Source organism: Nyctereutes procyonoides, unplaced genomic scaffold, assembly GCF_905146905.1.
Source record: "Nyctereutes procyonoides isolate TBG_1078 unplaced genomic scaffold, NYPRO_anot_genome, whole genome shotgun sequence".
Lineage (NCBI taxonomy): Eukaryota > Metazoa > Chordata > Mammalia > Carnivora > Canidae > Nyctereutes > Nyctereutes procyonoides.
Window position 1 is genome coordinate 2,666,010 of NW_026575118.1, and position 18,633 is coordinate 2,684,642.

Consider the following 18,633-nt stretch of genomic DNA (forward strand, 5'->3'; position numbering starts at 1 on the left):
CTGCGCCACCCAGGGATCCCCTGGATTAGTATTTCTTGAAAGGAGTATTTTAGGAGCAATGAGATGAAGCCTTTTTGAAGTAAGTACAATAAAGAAAAGCTGCCATGTGAAAAAAAAAATCCATAGTAGGGGTGCCTGGCTGGCTTATTCAGTAGAGCATACAGCTCTTGATCTCAGAGTTGTGAGTTTGAACCCCACGTTGGTTACAAAGATCACTCAAAAAATTGTTTAAAAAAAGAAATCCATAGTATGCAGTTGGTATAAAACACATTTAAGTAGCCTGGAGGAGAGGAGCTGGGAAGGAAGTGACATTTGGCTTTATTTAGCATTCACATGTTTTTTACTGTTCTTTTAGCACTCTTGATTTTCTTCCCTTTCACATTGTTTTAGCATGTATAACGCAGGAACCCAGACTCCAAGGTAATGCTTCAACATTCATGAGTTCTCCTTTTAGGTAGTAGTAGTCTTTTACTTCTTTTTACTTTTTTTTTCTTTTTAAGTTTTACTTATTTAAGCAATCTCTACACCTGATTTGGGGGCTTGAACTCATAATCCTGAGATCAAGAGTCACATTCTCAACCGACTGAGCTAATCAGGTGTCCCAGCAGTGATATTCTTTAAAAACTTGGTCTTTTGGAATATACTTATAGAGTACCACATAATTTCACTTAGAGAAGATTTTCTTACTTGTAAGGGTTCAGGTTCTCTTTTATTGGTAATACATTTATCTTCCTCAACAAAAAATGGAGTCTAGTTTTTAATATTTTAGCAGCCAAGCGTAATGTGTTATACTTGTTTTCTAAATATAATTTTAAAAGAATTTACCAAGATGTAGTGGATAATTTGTAATTAGGAGTAAAGCATAGATATCATACTTTGTTTAATGAGGGCTGGGTTGGGTAACCCGGGTGGCTCAGCCATTTAGCACCGCCTTCAGCCCAGGGACTGATCCTGGAGAGACCCGGGATCGAGTCCCACATCGGGTTCCCTACATGAAGCCTGCTTCTCCCTCTACCTGTGTCTCTGCTTCTCTCTCTGTGTCTCTCATGAATAAATAAATAAAATCTTTAAAAAAAAAATGAGGGCTGGGTTTAAATGACTGCTTTTATTGGCATTTGCTAGCTATGTTTTGAACAATTGAAAATAAATTTACTTAACTGCTTTTGTGGCGGCAATTTTACAGGTTCAGCTCTATGAGGATTTTGCTAAGTCTCGTGCCAAGTGTGATGTTGATGAAACAGTTTCTTCAGCTGCACTTTCTGAAGAAACTGAAAAACCAAAGCTTAAAGCTACAGGCCATGTATTCCAGGTATACATTTTAGTCTCCTTTTTCATTCTTGAAGAATCATATTCTTCAGTACAGCAATTTTAACACAGAATACTAAAGCATGGGTTTATTTAAATTTTTCAGTATTGTGTAAACATTCTTGAGAATAAAGAAAAATACTAATGTATTTTCATATTTATAGTTCTTAAGCAATTTAATATTAAAATTATACAAAATGCAACATATTTTTGTATATTACACGAAAAGAAGAGTTTGAGAACTTTTGCTTTACATTTAAAAAATACTGAAATGCCTGCTATAAGGCAGTAATTTTTGTTAGCTCAAGGATTATTTAAAACATTGGAAAAAACAAACTCCTCCCTTGTAGCATTGAACAGAGAGTAAGTAAGATACATTTTATGTAAGAGAAAATAAAGCAGAATATAGGGTTATACAGTATAGGAGTTATCATGATTGTGGTTTTTAATAGAGGGATCAGGGATGGCCTCTAGGTGATAAAGCAGAGATCTGGAGGATTGAAGCATGCAGATATGTGGGGGGAAACGATTCCAGGCAGAGGATACCAAAAGTACAGATGTCATGAGACAGATGATGCCTGATGTGCTCAAGGGAATAGCAAGTGAAAAAAGAGAAAGTGTTAACTCAGTCTTTTGAAATATTCCACTATACAAAACCTCCTCAAACCCTCTTGCCACCAATAACTAAATACTGCTAACATTTTTAAAGATAGAAGAGGGGGGGAAATGGTTGTGAAGGCTAATACCTCTCCCATAGTTGCTATCTTAGTGTCCAGCAGTCTCTTGAGTTTTGTCAGTGGAGCTTGATTTCTAATACAAATCTCAAGACCGGGGCTCCTGGGTGGCTCAGCAGTTGGGCGTCTGCCTTTGGCCCGGAGCATGATCCTGGAATCCTGGGATCAAGTCCGGCATTGGGCTCTCTGCACGGAGCCTACTTCTCCCTCTGTGTCTCTGTGTCTCTGTCTCTCTTTCTCTCTGTGTCATGAATAAATAAGTGGCATCTTTAAAAAAAAAAAAAAAAGAAAAGAAACAAATCTCAAGACCCAAATCATAAGCTAAGTAAAAGGCAAGAAAGAATGTAACAATTAGAGAAAAGAAAGAATGGACCCGGAGGGTTCTGATTCTTAAACACAACTACTTGAAATAACCACTTTGTTCCACCTTCTCCTCTCCCTGACTTGCTGAATTAGAATACTGTGTAGGGGAGAGACATACACATTTATAAGGTCCTCAAGAAATTTTATACTCACTGAAGTTTGAGAAACCCTTTGGAAATCTTTAGGAAATGTTGCCTATTCTAGAAGTAATTGTAAGCATTTTCAGGCACTTTGGGAAAGAGGTCTTTCTGCCATGAGAAGCTCATTGTCTAGTGAGGGAGACAGACATAAACTGTATAATTTATACAAGCTTATAAGTGCTCACATATACTGCACAAGAAGCACAGATGAAGGCATCATAGATGAGATGTTTGAACTGGTCCTTGAAGAATGAGTGGGAGTAGCAAGAATAGGAAAAAGGGCATTTTATGGATGGAATAGAATAGGAAAAGATATGAGACACAGACATTTGTGGCACGTATGGACTTGTATAAACTTTTTCCTTCTTAAAGGCACTACAGTACTTACGTAAGCTGTGCAACCATCCAGCATTAGTCTTAACACCTCAACATCCAGAATTCAAGAGTACTACTGAAAAACTAGCAGTTCAGAATTCTTCTCTTCACGATATTCAACATGCCCCTAAACTCTCAGCTTTGAAACAGGTAAGTAGATCTCATGAGGTTAGTAGATGTGTGTTACACATTCTTGATCTGTAACACTGAGTAAATTTGCTTTTCCAAAAGATTACTGATGTGTTTACCATATCTTTTATTTTTTAATGTGGTTTGTCCATTTGTGGTATAGCTTTTTTTTTTTAATTAATTTTTATTGGTGTTCAATTTACCAACATACAGAATAACACCCAGTGCTCATCCCGTCAAGTGTCCCCCTCAGTGCCTGTCACCCATTCACCCCCACCCCCCGTCCTCCTCCCCCTCCACCACCCCTAGTTCATTTCCCAGAGTTAGAAGTCTTTATGTTCTGTCTCCCTTTCTGATATTTCTCACACATTTCTTCTCCCTTCCCTTATATTCCCTTTAACTATTATTCAAATTCCCCAAATGAATGAGAACATACACTGTTTGTCCTTTTCCGGTTACTGTGGCCAAGTTCAAAAAGGGTGTTGCCTGAGTTCTCCTCTAGGATTTTGATGGAATCTTGTCTCACATTTAGATCTTTCATCCATTTTGAGTTTATCTTTGTGTATGGTGCAAGAGAGTGGTCCAGTTTCATTCTTCTGCATGTGGATGTCCAATTTTCCCAGCACCATTTATTGAAGAGACTGTCTTTCTTCCAGTGGATCGTCTTTCCTCCTTTATCGAATATTAGTTGACCATAAAGTTCAGGGTCCACTTCTGGGTTCTCTATTCTGTTCCATTGATCTATGTGTCTGTTTTTGTGCCAGTACCACACTGTCTTGATGACCACAGCTTTGTAGTACAACCTGAAATCTGGCATTGTGATGCCCCCAGATATGGTTTTCTTTTTTAAAATTCCCCTGGCTGTTCGGGGTCTTTTCTGATTCCACACAAATCTTAAAATAATTTGTTCTAAGTCTCTGAAGAAAGTCCATGGTATTTTGATAGGGATTGCATTATACGTGTAAATTGCCCTGGGTAACATTGACATTTTCACAATATTAATTCTGCCAATCCATGAACATGGAATATTTTTCCATCTCTTTGTGTCTTCCTAAATTTCTTTCAGAAGTGTTCTATAGTTTTTAGGGTATATTTTGAGAACCATTTGAATGGTAAATGGTAAATGGTTCTCCAACCTTTTATTTTCAGGTTGTAGGTGTCCTTCTGTCTAAAATGAGTCTCTTGTAGACAGCAAATAGATGGGTCCTGTTTTTTTATCCAGTCTGAAACCCTGCGCCTTTTGATGGGGTCATTAAGCCTGTTCACTTTTAGAGTTACTACTGAAAGATATGAGTTTAGTGTCATCATGATATCTATTTAGTCCTTGTTTTTGTGGATTGTTCCACTGAACTTCTTCTTAAAGGGGAATTTTAAGAGTCCCCCTTAAAATTTCTTGCAGAGCTGGTTTGGAGGTCACATATTCTTTCAGTTCCTGCCTGTCTTGGAAGCTCTTTATCTCTCCTTCCATTTTGAATGAGAGCCTTGCTGGATAAAGTATTCTTGGTTGCATGTTCTTCTCATTTAGGACCCTGAATACATCCTGCCAGCCCTTTCTGGCCTGCCAGGTCTCTGTGGAGAGGTCTGCTGTTACCCTAATATTCCTCCCCATGAAAGTCAGGGACTTCTTGTCTCTTGCTGCTTTAAGGATCTTCTCTTTATCTTTGGAATTTGCAAGCTTCACTATTAAATGTCGAGGTGTTGAACGGTTTTTATTGATTTTAGGGGGGGATCTCTCTATTTCCTGGATCTGAATGCCTGTTTCCCTTCCCAGATTGGGAAAGTTTTCAGCTAGGATTTGTTCAAATACATATTCTGGCCCTCTGTCCCTTTCGGCGCCCTCGGGAACCCCAATTAAACGTAGGTTTTTCTTCCTTAGGCTGTCATTTATTTCCCTTAATCTGTCTTCATGGTCCCTTAATTGTTTGTCTCTTTTTTCCTCAGTTTCCCTCTTTGCCATTAACTTGTCTTCTATGTCACTCACTCGTTCTTCCACCTCGTTAACCCTCGTCGTTAGGACTTCTAGTTTGGATTGCATCTCATTCAATTGATTTTTAATTTCTGCCTGATTGGATCTAAATTCTGCAGTCATGAAGTCTCGTGAGTCCTTAATGCTTTTTTCTAGAGCCACCAGTAGCTGTAGAATAGTGCTTCTGAATTGGCTTTCTGACATTGAATTGTAATCCAGATTTTGTAACTATGTGGGAAAGAGGGCTGTTTCTGATTCTTTCTTTTGAGGTGAGGTTTTCCTTCTAGTCATTTTGCTCAGTGCAGAGTGGCCAAAAACAAGTTGTATTGGAACACGGGGGAGTATCACTGGTCCGTCTAGCTGGTCTTCTGGGGGAGGGGCCTGCTGTGCTGATTTTCAGGTGTTAGCACTTGGGGGAGCTGCTCTGCCCCTGCCTGCTGCAGGGCTCAGCGGGGGTTGTTTACCCCGTGAGCCCCCAGGAGGAACAGCCGCAGTTGCTATGGCAACTCTGGAAGCCTGGATTCAGCCTCCGCAGGAACTTCGCAGGGCCTGGAGGCTCCGGGGCGGGGCCGCTGATCTGCTCAGCTCGGGGCAGGAGCGTCCTCGCTGTCCTGGGCCCTCTCGGCCTCTGCCTGTCCCGGGGGGAGGCCGGATCCTGGGCTATGTCCCGGCGCCCTGTGCTCCGGGGCCTGCGCTGTTGGATTTGCGCTCCCGCCCGGCAGCCCCCTCCGCGGAGCCGCTCCCAAGCCCCTCCGAGCTGCTCCGGTGCGCGCTGCAGCCCTTAGGGAGCTCGGCGCACTCTCCTGCGCTCGCAGGTGTCTGTTAGTGTCCCCGGGAGCCCGAGGGCATCCCCGCCCTCCTGGGGTCCTGCTCTAACTCCCTGCGGGCGCCTTTCCACCCGGGAAGGTTGGTGCAGCTCCTGCTTCTCTGGGACGGGGCTCTCCTGTCCTGGGGACACTCGCCCCGGCCTCAGCCCGGCTCCTCGCGGGGCTCCTCCCCCTCGGAGGCTTTTTGTTTCTTTATTTCTTTTTCCCCTGTCTTCCTACCTTGATAGAAGCGCGAACTCTTCTCACTGTAGCATTCCAGCTGGTCTCTCTTTACATCTCAGGCCGAATTCGTAGATTTTCAGGATGATTTGAAGTTTATCTAGGTAATTTGGTGGGGACAGGCGATTTGGGGACCCTGCTCTTCTGCCATCTTGCCCCTCCTCTCTGTGGTATAGCTTTTTAAAAAACTGATAAATATATGTAGTATAAGGTATGCCATTTTAACCATGTTTAAGTGTACAATTCTGTGGCATTAATTACATTCACAGTGTTGTGCAGCTGTCACCACTATTTCCAAAAGTTTTCCATCACTCAAACAGAAACTGTACACATGAAGCAATAACAGCTTCATGTAAGTGGAATCATATAATATTTATGCTTTTGTGACTGGCTTATTTCACTTGGTTTTCAAGGTTCATTTGTGTTTGTAGCACGTATCAGTACTTCATTTTTGTGGCTGAATAATACTATTATTATTTTTATGTATATACCTCATTTTGTTTATCTAGTCCTGTGTTGGTGGACACTTGCATTGTTTTCACCTTTTGGGTTCTGTGAATAATACTGCAATGAATGTGAGCTAATAAGTATCTGTTTAAACAGCCCCTCTTCTCAGTTCTTTTGGATGTAGATGTAGGAGTGGAATTGCTGGATCATTTAGCAGTTCTACGTTTAACTTTTTCAGGGACTGCCAAACTGTTTTCCATGGTGGCTGCACCATTTACATTACCATCAGCAGTATGCCATGGTTTTAATTTCTTCACATCCTAGCCAACATTTTACTTTTATTTTTTTATTGTGGCTATCCCAGCAGGTATGAATTGCTATCTCATGGTTGAAAATGCCTTCTAAGTCTTTGGACCATTTTTAAATTGTATAGTCTGTCTTTGGTTGAGTTTTAAGAGTTCTTTTATATTCTAGATATTATTAAGCCCTTATTAGATACATGATTTTGCAAATATTTTCTTCCATTCTGAAGATTGTCTTTTCACTTTCTTCAATAACGTCTTCCATGGTTTCTGATAAGAAATCCAGTATTGATCTTCTTGAGGATCCTTTTAACATGACAAATTCACTTTTCTCTTGCTCTCTCAGGATTCTCTTTCAGTGGTTTGATTGTAACGTGTGTTAGTGTGGATCTCTGAGTTTTATTAGGAGCTGCCCACTCTGCCATTTTGCTCTTGTCACACTCTTGGTATATAGCTTCAAAAACAGAATCTTTGAAAATTCTAAGATTTCAAAAGGTTGAACTTCTTAAAAACCAATTTCAAGCACCAAAATGTTAATGTTAATAATATTTAGTTCTAACCTTAAAAATTAAGAGCTTATTGTAAAATCTGGATTTTAGTAATTGTTTTTGCTTTCTGTAATTATTCTGGACTAAATTTCATTGAGAAAATGAATGAAGATTTTAGATTTCACATGGGTTAACATAGAAAATGTTTTGTAATGGCATATATGACATCCAAGCATGTATCCTTATATCACTAAATGTGAAAGAATGAGTTTTTACCATAAAATGGAAGAATGACTATTGCCTTTATTTATATGTGGAATAGTTTTCTTTTCTTTTTTTTTTTTTATGATAGAGAGAGAGAGAGAGAGAGAGAGAGAGAGAGAGAGAGAGAGAGGCAGAGACATAGGCAGAGGGAGAAGCAGGCTCCATGCACCGGGAGCCTGACGTGGGATTGGATCCCGGGTCTCCAGGATTGCGCCCTGGGCCAGAGGCAGGCGCCAAATCGCTGCACCATCCAGGGATCCCCTGGAACAGTTTTCTTATTTGACCAAACTAATTTTGTATATAAAATGTTCACAATTTTCTTAACATAGCTGATACATTTTCTAAAAAAGATTTTATTTACTTATTTGAGAGAGAGAGAGAGAGACCATGAGCAGGGAGGAGGGGCAGAGGGAGAAGGAGAAGCACAATGCAGATGCTTAACCAACTGAGCCACCCAGGCACCCAACATAGCTTATATATTAGATAAAGCTATAAGATATACTTAGTCAAGCAGTCAGCTAATTAGATTTCCCAAAAATGTTGAATTACATTCCCACTTTAATTATAGGTTTTAAATTATTTTTTAGTTTATCTTTTTGCACATTATTATTTTTTTTTCTGTACAGTTATTAAACTGATCTCTCATTTTGTAGTGCTTCTGGTCATTCTAAAGTGTCTGGAATTAAGATGCTTAGGAACTCTGCAGCTTCTGGTCATTCTAAAGTGTCTGGAATTTAGATGCTTAGGAACTCTGCAAACCCAAATGGTTTGGAGGGATTATGGAGGGCTTTTCTGGAACCTTTTCTTTTCCATTTTCTCAGTTCTTTTCAGCCATTCAGAACAGAGGTTCTGTCTTAGGAGAGAACTAGGTTGCTTTCATCTAAAATATGTTTATTCTCTGAATTAGGGAAAAGTCTTATTTGCTTTTTAAAAATCTGACACTAGATACGTAGGAACATATTTATCACTGAGTAATAGTGCCAGAATTATCTAATATTGCCGGAATTTTAAAATTTCAGGATACTGGACTGATGAACTAAAACAGGTGAAATTTAATGGAGATAAGCAAAGTCAGTTTTAAAAAACTTAACAGATTCTGTCAGGCTTGGCAAACATTTTATACAATGTAAAGTTGAGTTTGATTTGATGGCAGGTTTTCTGTAAACTTGTATGAATTAGTTACCAGTAAATAAAACTCCTAAGATCTTGGGTGGGATTAATAATAGTGTAATGACCAAAATGAGGGCATCAAAGTTTCATTGTCTTTTATAACTGTCACACCAAATTTTGAGCATCATTTATAGTTCTGAGCACTCTAAGTGGAAGATGAAGATCAAAAGAATCTGGAAACCATTTTATATGAAAAATAGCTTGCAAAACCTGGGGTAATTTATCCTATGCTGAAGTTAGGGCAAGATAAAATTAAATTGCTCTCTAGGGAAGGCAACTGGCCTCTCAGACACCCATATCAGGTGGCCTTGGTAACCACTTTCTAGAGTCTAGTAATCAACTTTTCAAGGCTGCAAACTAAATTTTGTCAGAATACTTGGAGTTCATCTCTCCAGTCTCTCAGGGCAAACTCAGGTGTTATAAGAGATTATTGGAAAAACCAGAATGCCAGTTCTGCTGCCAGACAAGAATATTTATGTCAGTGATATGTCCATACATCCAGTAGGATAGCTACACTAAAAGAATATATTAGGAAGATTGTATGTTAAGTGTGGACTTGGAGAAGTCATGGGTGGACATTCTGAATATGACTGCTTATCTGTATGGTTTGATATTGCTGCCTAAGTGATTATGATAATTGAATGAGCCTGACACAGACATTCTGATAAATTCTCTCTCTCTCTCTAGAACTCCTTTATAGAAGCCATGTAGAATATCCCACTGATAACACGTTCTTTATACTGGGTACTACCTAATTATACTCTCCTAAAACACACCCGGTTTTTTAAAAGAAAGTTAGATAGTAATCTTGATTGCAGATTTAGGGGCAGGGGATAGAGATAATTACATTTATCAGATTTTTAAATTCCACTTAGAGGTGTTCCTTGGTAGTATACCATATATGTACTCTATATCAAGGAGTGGGGGAAAGCTTAGGCCAACCTAATTAAAATTTACAGTTTAAGGGCTACTAAGGTAGAAGAGAAAGAACATTTATTCTTCCCCTAGCATCAAAATAGGACAACACATGTGAAATGTTGCCTATCAGGTAGGGCCATTAGAGACTCAATGCCAAAAGTTTTTATTGGGACTGGTAATAGAGACTCCCTCTGTGTAGTATATACCAAAATTCTAGACTCCCCGAAAGAAAGCCAGTGTCAGCATAATCCTATTGTTTGTATAACAGTTTGAGCAGAGTAGGCCACCCTTATCAGGTAAGAAACAATGGAAAGATTCAAACCCAAGTTTCAAGACTTCTTTCAGCCAAGACCTTGCAAGCTGGACTTTCTAAAAAAGCATTTCAAGTCTGCTATGTTAACTTTTATTTTACACAGTACTCTGAGAGTTTTACATTTGATTTTTGGAGTTTGCCTAGATGGCCTTTTGGTTATCTTGCCCATCTGAGCTTTTGGTTTCCTTTCTTTTCTTTTCTTTTCTTTTCTTTTCTTTTCTTTTCTTTTCTTTTCTTTTCTTTCTTTTTATTTTTTAAGATTTTATTTATTTATTCATGAGAGACACAGAGAGATAGGTAGAGGGAGAAGCAGGCTTCCTGCAGGGAGCTTGATGCGGTACTTGATCCCAGGACACCAGGATCACAACCTGAGCCAAAGGCAGACACTCAACCACTGAGCCAATACTGGGTACTTTCGTTTCCTAAGCAGATAAAAACATGATTCTCTTGGATTTTATTCACTTGTTTATTTATTGTACCTACTGTATGCTAGGCACTAAACCATAATGTAGCAGGAAATACAAAAGATCTATAGTAGCATGGTTCTTGCTGTTAAAGTTCTTGGTTGATAGCTATAGTAGTAAGCTCAAGAATCCAGAGATCTTACTAGATGCTTTTGGTTCTCTTCTTTTTTGTAATTTTGATGCCTGCCAGATTTAGCTACTTCATTATGTTTTCTTCACACTGTTCTTTCTGATCTTTTCTTTTTTAATTAGGTAGGCTCCACACTCAACATGGGGCTTGAACTCACAACCTTGAGATAAGAGTCGCATGCTCTACTGACTGAGTCAGCCAGGTGCCCCCACTCTGTTTTTTATAACTTTTTATGAACAATTTTGTCTGGAGATCTTCACTTTAAGTAAACATTTATTGAGACTCTAGTGACCCTCAGGTAACTCAGGAAAGGAAAGGGGAGATGGGCTGGTTAGGGAACGTCCTGAAGAGGTGATCAGGAAATTCTAAGCCTGAGCACCTCAAAAACTGGTTCCAGAAGCTGCAAGATGACAGATTACAGCCCAGAGTAGCAATCTGCTTTCCAGGTAACAGATAAACTTAACCGTTTCTTACTACAAAAAGTATTTGTCACAGTGAGATTGGTTGCCTACTCTGTTGAACACCTGTGTAACAATTGATTCTTTTTTCAAGTTGCTTTTGGACTGTGGTTTGGGAAATGGCAGCACTTCAGAGAGTGGCACAGAGTCTGTTGTGGCCCAGCACAGGATACTGATCTTCTGTCAGCTTAAAAGCATGCTTGATATAGTGGAACATGATCTTCTCAAACCTCACTTACCCTCTGTCACTTATCTGAGATTAGATGGCAGCATACCTCCTGGTCAGAGGCATTCCATTGTTTCACGGTAAGTGGCTTCGAAAACTCTTAGCAAGTTATACTTAGTTATTAGTTACATAGAAGTTTACCTCTTGACTAAATGTCTCCACATGTGTTTTGTTATTTTATAATTCAACCCAACTAAACCCTTTTTATTATTATTTTTTAATTTTTTTTAAGATTTTATTTATTCATGAGAGACACAGGGAGAGGGAGAAGCAGACTCCCCGCTGGGAGCCTGATGCGGGGGATTCAGTCCTAGGACCCCAGGATCACGACCTGAGCCAAAGGCAAGATGCCCAACCACTGAGGCACCCAGGTGCCCCCAAACCCTTTTTAAATACAAGAATATAATTGAATAGTTTTAGTTTAAAAAAAGAAAAAAACGTGACAATAGTAGGAAAGCACTCTGAAGGGCATGGAAGAAATTTAAGGCATCAATAAAAAATAGAGACAATGACTTTCCCACTGACCTTTTTTGGGGAGTTAGGGTAGGAAGAAGCAAACAAGTGGCTTAGCTAAGATCTCTAACATCCCTGTGTCTCTGCTGAGAATAAGTGGGAAGTTGGCATAGGTAGGAAGCAGAATTGGTAAGTGCAGTGTTTAAAACCTGTAGTCTGCCTTCTCTGCTTTAGAAACCTCAGGTTGGGTTTTTAAATTCAAGTTCCTAGGTTTTGTCCCAGACCTGCCTACTTTAAAAGATTATTAGGCACAGTAGTATTAGAGACCCACTAAGGAATTTTGGAGGCAGACAGACCTAGGTTTGACTCCTGACTCTAGACATGTCCAGTTGAGCCTATTTATTGAAAATTATAGTATCTACAAGGACAATAATATCTTTATAGAGCTATTATAGCAACATAATACACATAAAGCACTGACTCCATCATTTGATTCATAGTAAGAATGGAATAAATAGTAGCTTGGTAATGTTACTTTTTCTTTTTCCTAGAAGCTATCCCTCAAAAGCTTTATCAGTATTTTCTGGGATTAGCACAATACTAGCAACTACTTCATCCTCTAATTTTCCTGACTCATGGAGCCTTTTCCCCAACTCCTCTATCTCCATATGTTAAAGGTTCATAGTTGAGTTTTACCTTCATTAGTGTTTAATTACATTTTTACTAGTTGGTCTTTATCTGGCCTCCTAAAAATATAACCCAGTTGACTTAGTTTTTTTTTTTGTGAAATTTCTGAAATGTTCTAAAAAACATTCTACTACTGAAGATGTGTATTTTTCATCTCAAGTGGTCACAGAAATGTCCACATCTTTTTAAAAATTTTTTAAAAGTAAACTCTAGGGACACCTGGGTGGCTCAGTGGTTTAGCACCTGCCTTCGGCCTGAGGCGTGGTCCTGGAGTCCCAGGATCGAGTCCCACATCGGGCTCCCTGCATGGAGCCTGCTTTTCCCTCTGCCTGTGTCTCTGCCCCTCTCTCTGTGTGTCTCTCATGAATAAATAAATAAAATTAAAAAGTAAAATAAAAATAAAGTAAGCTCTATGCCCAGTGTGGGGCTTGAAATTATAACCCCGAGATGGGGGTCACATGCTCTACTCACTGAGCCAGTCTGGCACCCCCATATCATAGTTTTGTTTAAGATTTATTTATTTGCAAGAGTGAGCGAGCATGCAAGTGGGAGGAAGGACAAAGGGAGAGGGAGACAGAGAAACTCAAGCAGATGTGGGGCTCCATCATGACCCAGAGGTTATGACCTAAGCCAAAACCAAGAGTTGGATGCTTAACCAACTGAGCCACCTGGGCACCTCCCCCCATATCATAGATTTTTAAAGCAGTATCTTCATTTAGGCTCTTTAATTTTTTTTAAAGAGTCCAGTTTATTACATAAACCTTAAGATATGCTAATTTTATTTTTTAATATCTATACTTTTAGGTTTAACAATGATCCATCCATAGATGTTCTTTTACTTACAACTCATGTTGGCGGCCTGGGGCTTAACTTAACAGGCGCTGACACAGTAGTATTTGTGGAGCATGACTGGAATCCTATGCGTGATCTACAGGCCATGGACCGAGCCCACCGCATTGGGCAGGTAAAAAAATCATCACTCACAGGGTGTTAACCTGCACTGTGGGAAAAATACCCAGAAGAGCCAGGAAGCCTTGGTTTTAGTTCCTTCTCTGATACTAAGTGTTGTGACCTTAGCAAGTTACCCAGTATGTTGCACCACATCCTCAGGCATTAAGTAAGGTAATTGGACTAAGGAAACCCCAGACACTGTCCATTCCTAATATTTAATTCTCTGCCAAATAATAATTTTTTTTTCAAATAATAAAATTTTAAACTCATGAAGTCAGGTAAATAAAATCCAATCCTTATTAGATAGTATTTAAGTACTTAGTTCAAGTATGCAAGCCCCCTGATTTGATGAACTTCAAAAGCTTATCAGTTTATTTGTGCTACAGTTGCTTACCTTCTTTTTGTCATTCAGAAACGTGTGGTTAACGTGTACCGGTTGATAACCAGAGGAACATTGGAAGAGAAAATAATGGGTTTGCAGAAATTCAAGATGAACATAGCAAATACTGTTATTAGCCAAGAGAATTCTAGTTTGCAGAGTATGGGGACAGATCAACTTCTTGACCTGTTTACTCTTGATAAGGTAAAGAACTTAAACAATTTGCTATATCTTTTACTGTGTTCACAGACTTCCCAGGACTGCTTGGTGAAAGTATTAAAGTGAGCAGCAAAAGTCATTCACTTTAGTATTAACTAGGCAACCCATTGAGAGAATTTTTGATGTCCAGATAAAACTCTTAAGTTTTGACTTTCTGATTGCTGTCTTTAGTGTATTGCCTCAGGTTTCTTAGCCCTTTCCTGCTAAAAGACAGCTATTACTGGAGTCATCTAGACTTGGGTCAGTGTTTCTTGCCTTGCTACCTATTAACTGGTGACCTTTGGCAAATTAATTTCTCTGCTCAGAGACTTCTGTGCCCTTGGGAGGATAAAAAGGATGGTATTACATGGTTGCGAAGATAAAAATGGAATAATATCTGTAAGCACTTAGAAAGGTTACCTAGTATAAATCCTCAATAAATACTAGCTGTTATTATTATTGTGGGTGATGGAACTAATATATCAGATAACAGTCCATAATCAAAGGATGCAACAGCCAGAAATATTGGTCTAATAATGTAAAACCAATAGGGTTGGATTTAAAGTCCTGCATAGGTTCTTGGAAAATGCACTGTGCACTCAGTATAAATTATAGTGAGAAATGGCCTTATATAATAAACTAGCTCTAATAATAGAATTGTAATGTCCAAATATGAGAGAAAGTAGTTCCATTGTGTGTTCAGCCCACATTTAGAATATTAGGTTTGGTGTGCTGAGTGCTGCATTTTAAACAGTAATTTAATTAGTACATCCCCATGAGATGGCCAGATGGAGGAAGGTTCTTCAGTCATGTCATATAAGTAAGGTTGAACAGAATAACATATAATCTAAAAGAAGACTCAACAAAACCTGGATTGCTATTTTCAAATAACTTTTGATCTGTTCAGAATATTCTTATGGGTGATTTTTAGCAAACAGAACTGTGCTCGGGGGATATTACAAGGAAGCAAATGCTATTGCCAGAATTGCCATAAAGGATCTTATTGTGACAGTTGGAAAAATTTGAATATGGACTTATACAGCAGTATTAAGTTTCCTTAATTTGATAATTATACTTTGATTATGTAAGAATATCCTTGTTCTTAAGAATACAGGCTGACTCCTATATAGGGATAAAAAGCCATAATATATACAACTTACTCTCAAATGTTTGAGAGAAGACATATATATTTATATATATGACAAATAACGTACATCTACAACTAACAATGAGTTCTTTATAATGTTCTTATAATTCTTTCTGAAGAAAAAGCTTAAACTGATAAAATTGTTAGGACTGTGGGAAAATAAAATTAGGTTAACTTATGAGATCACAAACTTGCTCATCATTTAAAGTGTCAAACTCTGTTGAATGAGTGCAATGTTAGAAACAAGTATGAATTTTAAAGTAGAATATTATTTCCGAAGTTCATAATCTTTCATTTTATCTTTCTGCCAATTTTTCTGAAGGATGGCAAAGCAGAAAAAGCTGACACTTCTACTTCCGGAAAAGCAAGTATGAAATCAATTCTTGAAAACCTGAGTGATCTTTGGGATCAAGAGCAATATGATTCAGAGTACAGCCTGGAAAATTTTATGCATTCTCTCAAGTAACTATCAAATATTGGAAATGCAGTTGCTGCTAGTTCAGTTACATTTCTGCTGATATTCAGCAAATTTCAAAGTTTATGGTGAACTTTTAGCTCAATGTGTAAATAGATCTGAAGAATATTCAGCATAACGCTGGTTCTTGTTTCACTGGGGGGAACAAGTTATTCTCAAATATTTGCACTGTATTAAATTTAAATGTTAATGTGAAATGGTTTAAATTTTACATGCTGAATAGCTGCAGAGCAGAGGAACCAAACCAGGTTTACATGTGCTACCATGAGGTGTTCTTACTGGGAACGAGCCTCCTATCTTTATGTAGTCACTTTGTACAGGATAATATCCATGAGTACTTTAGTGTTCATGTACATTTTTTCTTTTAAATAGAACTTGTTTTTATAAATGATTAAAAATAGGGCTTTTTTTGTATAAAAGCCTTAATGAGCCATAATTTTAAAAAATAATGACTATGATATTGGTCACTCTTGGAACATGAAAATCTTAGACAATGAATTGAACCTGACCCTTGGTGGAAACCTTTATATATTTAATGCAGATACATAGTGTTTTTCAAATCTTTAACATCATTTTGTCAACTTTTAAAATATATCAACTATTCTGAATACAGGTAATGGTCTATTTAAGGCTATCATAACATCCTATTAAGAGGGTGTTTTTTTAATTTATCTAATGGCTAGGATATAGCCAGATTCAGAGAACATATGTACTCAATAGGTTTCAATCATATATATATATAATATATTTTTTGTAACTATGAACATATACAGTTTTCCAGAAGTAGATTTTACACTGTTTAGAATTCCAAAACCTATGGTGAAAAGACTGTTTATTGTAGTAATGCATGACGGAAGCATAAAAGGGAGAAATAATTCCTTTATATACACAAACATACATAAATACACATATCTATATGCACACACATACCTATCCTGCATCCTACAAGGTGCTTGGTATTGGCACTAAAATCATGTAGTTATACTGAGCAGCAATAATAATTGGGCATGAAGCTGATTAGTTGTTAGGAAAGTGAGCTCAATGGTGAGGGTGGGTATATGCATATAGATATGCATGTATATGTATAATTTTATAAATTTCACACATAAATTAATACATGCCTGTGTGAATATATATGTATGGAATATATTTGTATATACATGTACAGGTAATAAACATCCCCAAGGTTTGTGGCTGGCCATACACATAGGCATTGGTTTAAAAACCATCAGACCTCAGTTGTAAAAGAACTTTTTTGTTTAAAATCATTAAAGTTATACTGTTCTGCAGCATTTAGACATGGACATTTGTCACATTTCATTAGCTTTGACAACCATACTGTAACATTAAACCTAGCATTCCACAGAGAATAAAAAATAAGATTGAAACTGTAAAATATATGCAACTGTGTGTTATTTGTAGGAAATATCACTAGAAAAATCAAAGGACTAAAATTAATTTTTCATATATAAAGGTTCTAAGAAAGTTCAACACCTTTTTTTCTTACTAAATGGTTATTTCTTCATTGCTTAGGATTTTTTAAAAAAATTTTTATTTATTTATGATAGTCACACACAGAGAGAGAGAGAGGCAGAGACAGGCAGAGGGAGAACCAGGCTCCATGCACCGGGAGCCCGACGTGGGATTCGATCCCGGGTCTCCGGGATCGCGCCCTGGGCCAAAGGCAGGCGCCAAACCACTGCGCCACCCAGGGATCCCATGTTTAGGATTTATATTCAGATTATAGAAGACCAAAAGGAATCTCTTATGTAGAACATCCATTGTAATAGCACTGGGTAGCTAAATCAGTATACATGAGTTAAATTCTTATTTGCCATTTATGTAAGCCAGCTTACATAGCTCATAATAACTGATGTTTTGTAAGAATATGTAGGCAACAATATATAATTAAAGAAATAGGAAAGGGCAGAAGAATTCACACCATAAAACTTAAAGATCCCTTTCCAATTTGAAAGGTCAGACAGGCTGAAAGATACTTAACTAGTTTAAATTTTAAGAGAGTAAAATATTTCTAGAAGTATACACAGGAAAATGGTTGCCTCTTAGTGGAAAAAGGTTGTAGGTCAAAGGAAGACTTAGTGTGACATAACATTAAAAAAATAACCTTTTGAATAAAATTAAACCACACATTCCAGCTTTTCAAGTAAAAAGAGGTAAGAACAATATTTTGTTAAGTGACCCATTTAGAGTCACAGTAGTATAGCTTAGGAATAAATGGATACATAGGGAAAATTGAACTTAATATATAATATTAAAGATATTTATAGTTAATTTTGTGAATGTAATAAGGGTATGGTAGTTAACTTTTTTTAAGTGTGTGTGTGGGAAGCAAAACAAGCATAAGAGGCTGTTGGTATTTTAAGCTGAATAATGGATTCATGGATATCCATTGTACTAGTTCTCTCGTTTTATGTTTATTTTTAACTTTTTGAAATTTTCCATAATAATCAGTCATCAGTAGTAATTCCTATAGGAAAATCTTACATATTTAGCACTATAGAAACATTGTTACAGGTATATATCCATGAACATTTCTCCAAAAATTATTCAAGTCTTTCAAGAAGAGCTTATTAAAATGGTTAACAAGGATGAAAGTCTCTAATACTGGGACCGATTGAACCAGTATATTATAGCCTTATTCCTTCTGGGTGGTTATTAAAAGTTTACTTTTGAATAAGCTTATATAACACTTTACGAACCATATAAAATATAAAGTTTTATAAAATACTTTTTTTTGTAAAGATTTATTTATTTATTCATGAGAGGCAGGGGGGTGGGGAGAGACAGGCAGAGGGAGAAGCAGGGAGCCCGATGCGGGACTCGATCCCGGGACTCCAAGACCACGCCCTGGGCCAAAGGCAGGTGCTAAATCACTGAGCCACCAAGGGATCCCCCTATAAAATACTTCAAAAAAGTAAAATGTGAAGCTGTTTGAGAATGTGACCACTTAGAGGCAAAAGTGGGGTAATTGTAAGAGTGTAATAGAAATTATAGAAAAACAGCTAGTATTGCATTGCATATCTGTTACAAATATTTAATCCCAGTACAATCCTATACCTCCTGATTAAAGATAGTACTCAATGT

At 37.8% G+C, this 18,633-nt stretch overlaps 1 protein-coding gene across 2 annotated transcripts in view; it reads left to right on the plus strand.

Annotated features, from left to right (window-relative positions):
• BTAF1 (B-TFIID TATA-box binding protein associated factor 1) overlaps window positions 1–16,924 on the plus strand; it is a 94,550-nt gene extending 77,626 nt beyond the window's left edge. For both annotated transcript variants that reach the window (XM_055334420.1, XM_055334421.1), the window contains 6 exons: window positions 1,184–1,309; window positions 2,915–3,067; window positions 11,107–11,318; window positions 13,183–13,342; window positions 13,742–13,912; window positions 15,376–16,924. In XM_055334420.1, coding sequence (XP_055190395.1) covers window positions 1,184–1,309; window positions 2,915–3,067; window positions 11,107–11,318; window positions 13,183–13,342; window positions 13,742–13,912; window positions 15,376–15,519 — 966 coding nt within the window. In that variant the 3' untranslated portion in view covers window positions 15,520–16,924. The remainder of the gene's footprint in view (window positions 1–1,183; window positions 1,310–2,914; window positions 3,068–11,106; window positions 11,319–13,182; window positions 13,343–13,741; window positions 13,913–15,375) is intronic.
• The last annotated feature ends 1,709 nt before the right edge of the window (window positions 16,925–18,633 follow it).